This window comes from Cynocephalus volans, chromosome 11 (genome assembly GCF_027409185.1).
Source record: "Cynocephalus volans isolate mCynVol1 chromosome 11, mCynVol1.pri, whole genome shotgun sequence".
NCBI lineage: Eukaryota > Metazoa > Chordata > Mammalia > Dermoptera > Cynocephalidae > Cynocephalus > Cynocephalus volans.
In genome coordinates this window covers 50,636,592-50,638,774 of record NC_084470.1, presented here as the reverse complement: position 1 = coordinate 50,638,774, position 2,183 = coordinate 50,636,592, and the positions used below count along the sequence as shown (strand labels likewise).

At 48.8% G+C, this 2,183-nt stretch overlaps 1 protein-coding gene across 1 annotated transcript; it reads left to right on the top strand.

The window, feature by feature from the left end:
- The first annotated feature begins 913 nt into the window (after positions 1-913).
- Positions 914-1,978, top strand: CX3CR1 (C-X3-C motif chemokine receptor 1). Its single transcript, XM_063113375.1, has one exon. The coding sequence runs from the start codon at positions 914-916 to the stop codon at positions 1,976-1,978; it is 1,065 nt and encodes a 354-aa protein (XP_062969445.1).
- Positions 1,979-2,183: the final 205 nt, after the last annotated feature.

The following is a 2,183-nucleotide window of genomic DNA, read 5'->3' as shown; positions in this document are numbered from 1 at the left end:
GCCAAGGTGAAGTGCGGGGCTGGTCATGATCGGGCGAGCTAGCCATTCGGGGCCCAGCCTAGCAAGCTAACCCAGCCCCGGCCTCCATCCAAGCCCCGGGGGTGCCAACGGCTCCTCTTCACTTGGGGCTGTGGGGTGACCAACCATCCCAGTTTGCTTGGGACTAAGGGGACTCGCAGTGCTAAAACCAGGAAAGTTCTGGGCATCCCAAAACAAGTAAGTCACCGTAGAGTCTATGACTCTCTGTCTGATCCCTGCTAAGGAAAAGAAGGGTTTGTTGATTCCAAGAGGAAGAGGAAGAGAAAAGGCCCTCAAAAAACACAGATGAGGGCTTCCAGGTATGTGGTCTGCTCAGGGCTCTGGGACAGTGTCTGAGACCTCACTTTCCTGGCCTAGGTTCTTGGAGGAGAAAGAAGGGGCCAGAGAGTGAAGATGGTAGAAATGAAGGTAGAGAATGGAGAATTGCTTTGGGGAACTTTGGACTGAAAGTATGAACTATGGCTGCACCCCCACCCCTCACCTCCTGCCCTTGGTCCCTCTCCCGCATCCACACACTGGTAAAGCTAGCTGCCTTTTGGAGAGACTTCGAAGATCAAAGAAAAAGAGACATCTGAAGCTTCAAAAGTGAGATGCAAATGCTCACTGAGCCATTTACTGTGTGGCTTTGGTCAAGTCTTAAACCTCACAGAGACCTGGCTTCCTATTCTGTCAAAGGAGTCTGTTGCAGCCTCCGTCACAAGACTGTTGTGGGGATTAAACAAGATGGCATGTGTGAGGTTGGGAAATGTAGCAAGCACCGTCTAATATTTGTTTCTTCCTGCCAGCCTACATGTGGAGCCAGACAGAGTTCTAACACTGTTCCTCTGAGGACTAACACTATTATTTGTTTTCCTTTCTTACCCAGGCCCTCACCATGTCTATAACTGAATCCGTTACAGAAAATTTTGAGTACGATGACTCTGCTGAAGCCTGCTATGTAGGGGACATCGTGGCCTTTGGGAGTGTCTTCCTGTCCATATTCTACCCCCTTGTCTTTGCCTTTGGCCTGGTGGGAAATTTGTTGGTGGTGTTTGCCCTCGTCAACACCTGCAAGACCAAGGGCATCGCCGACATTTACCTCCTGAACCTGGCCTTGTCTGATCTGCTCTTTGTAGCCACTTTGCCCTTCTGGACTCACTATGTGCTAAGTGAAGAAGGCTTCCACAATGCCATGTGCGTGCTCACTACTGCCTTCTTCTTCATCGGCTTTTTTGCGGGCATATTCTTCATCACCATCATCAGCATTGATAGGTACCTGGCCATCGTCCTGGCCACCAACTCCATGAACAACCGGACTATGCAGCACGGTGTCACCATCAGCCTAGGTGTCTGGGCAGCAGCCATTTTGATGGCGGCACCCCAGTTCATGTTCACAAAGCAGAAAGAAAGAGAGTGCCTAGGTGACTACCCTGAGGTCCTCAGGGATATCTGGCCTGTGCTCCGCAACGTGGAAGCAAATTTACTTGGCTTTCTGCTCCCCCTGCTCATCATGAGTTATTGCTACTTCAGAATCGTTCAGACACTGTTTTCCTGCAAGAACCACAAGAAAGCTAAAGCCATCAAGCTGATCTTTCTGGTGGTCATCGTGTTTTTCCTCTTCTGGACACCCTACAACATTATGATTTTCCTGGAAACTCTCAAACTCTATGACTTCTTTCCCAGTTGTAACATGAGGAGAGATCTTAAGTTGGTCCTCCAAGTGACTGAGACGGTGGCATTTAGCCATTGTTGCCTCAATCCCCTTATCTACGCGTTTGCTGGAGAGAAGTTCAGAAGATACCTCTACCACCTATACAGGAAATGCCTGGCCGTCCTGTGTGGTCGTTCAGTCCACACCAGTTTCCCCCCATCTGAATCGCAAAGGAGCAGGCTGGAAAGTGTTCTAAGCAGCAATTTTACTCAGTACACGAGTGATGGAGATGCATCCCTCCTTCTCTGAAGGGATACCCAAAGCCTTGTCTCTACAGAGAACCCAGAATTCCTGAATCTGACACTGTTAATGAGGGCAGATTTTCGTTGTTGTTTCTTACATGCAAGAAATGACGGACCCAAAACAACCTTAGAGTGTTTTTGAGACTTGGGCTCAAAATCTGAATGAAGGGTAGACATGTCACTTATTACAAATGTCAGGACTTTTCTGTTTA

What these genes read in the sequence shown, in the direction of transcription:
- CX3CR1 (XM_063113375.1), top strand. Translation starts at nt 914, where the DNA reads ATGTCTATAACTGAATCCGTTACAGAAAATTTTGAGTACGATGACTCT.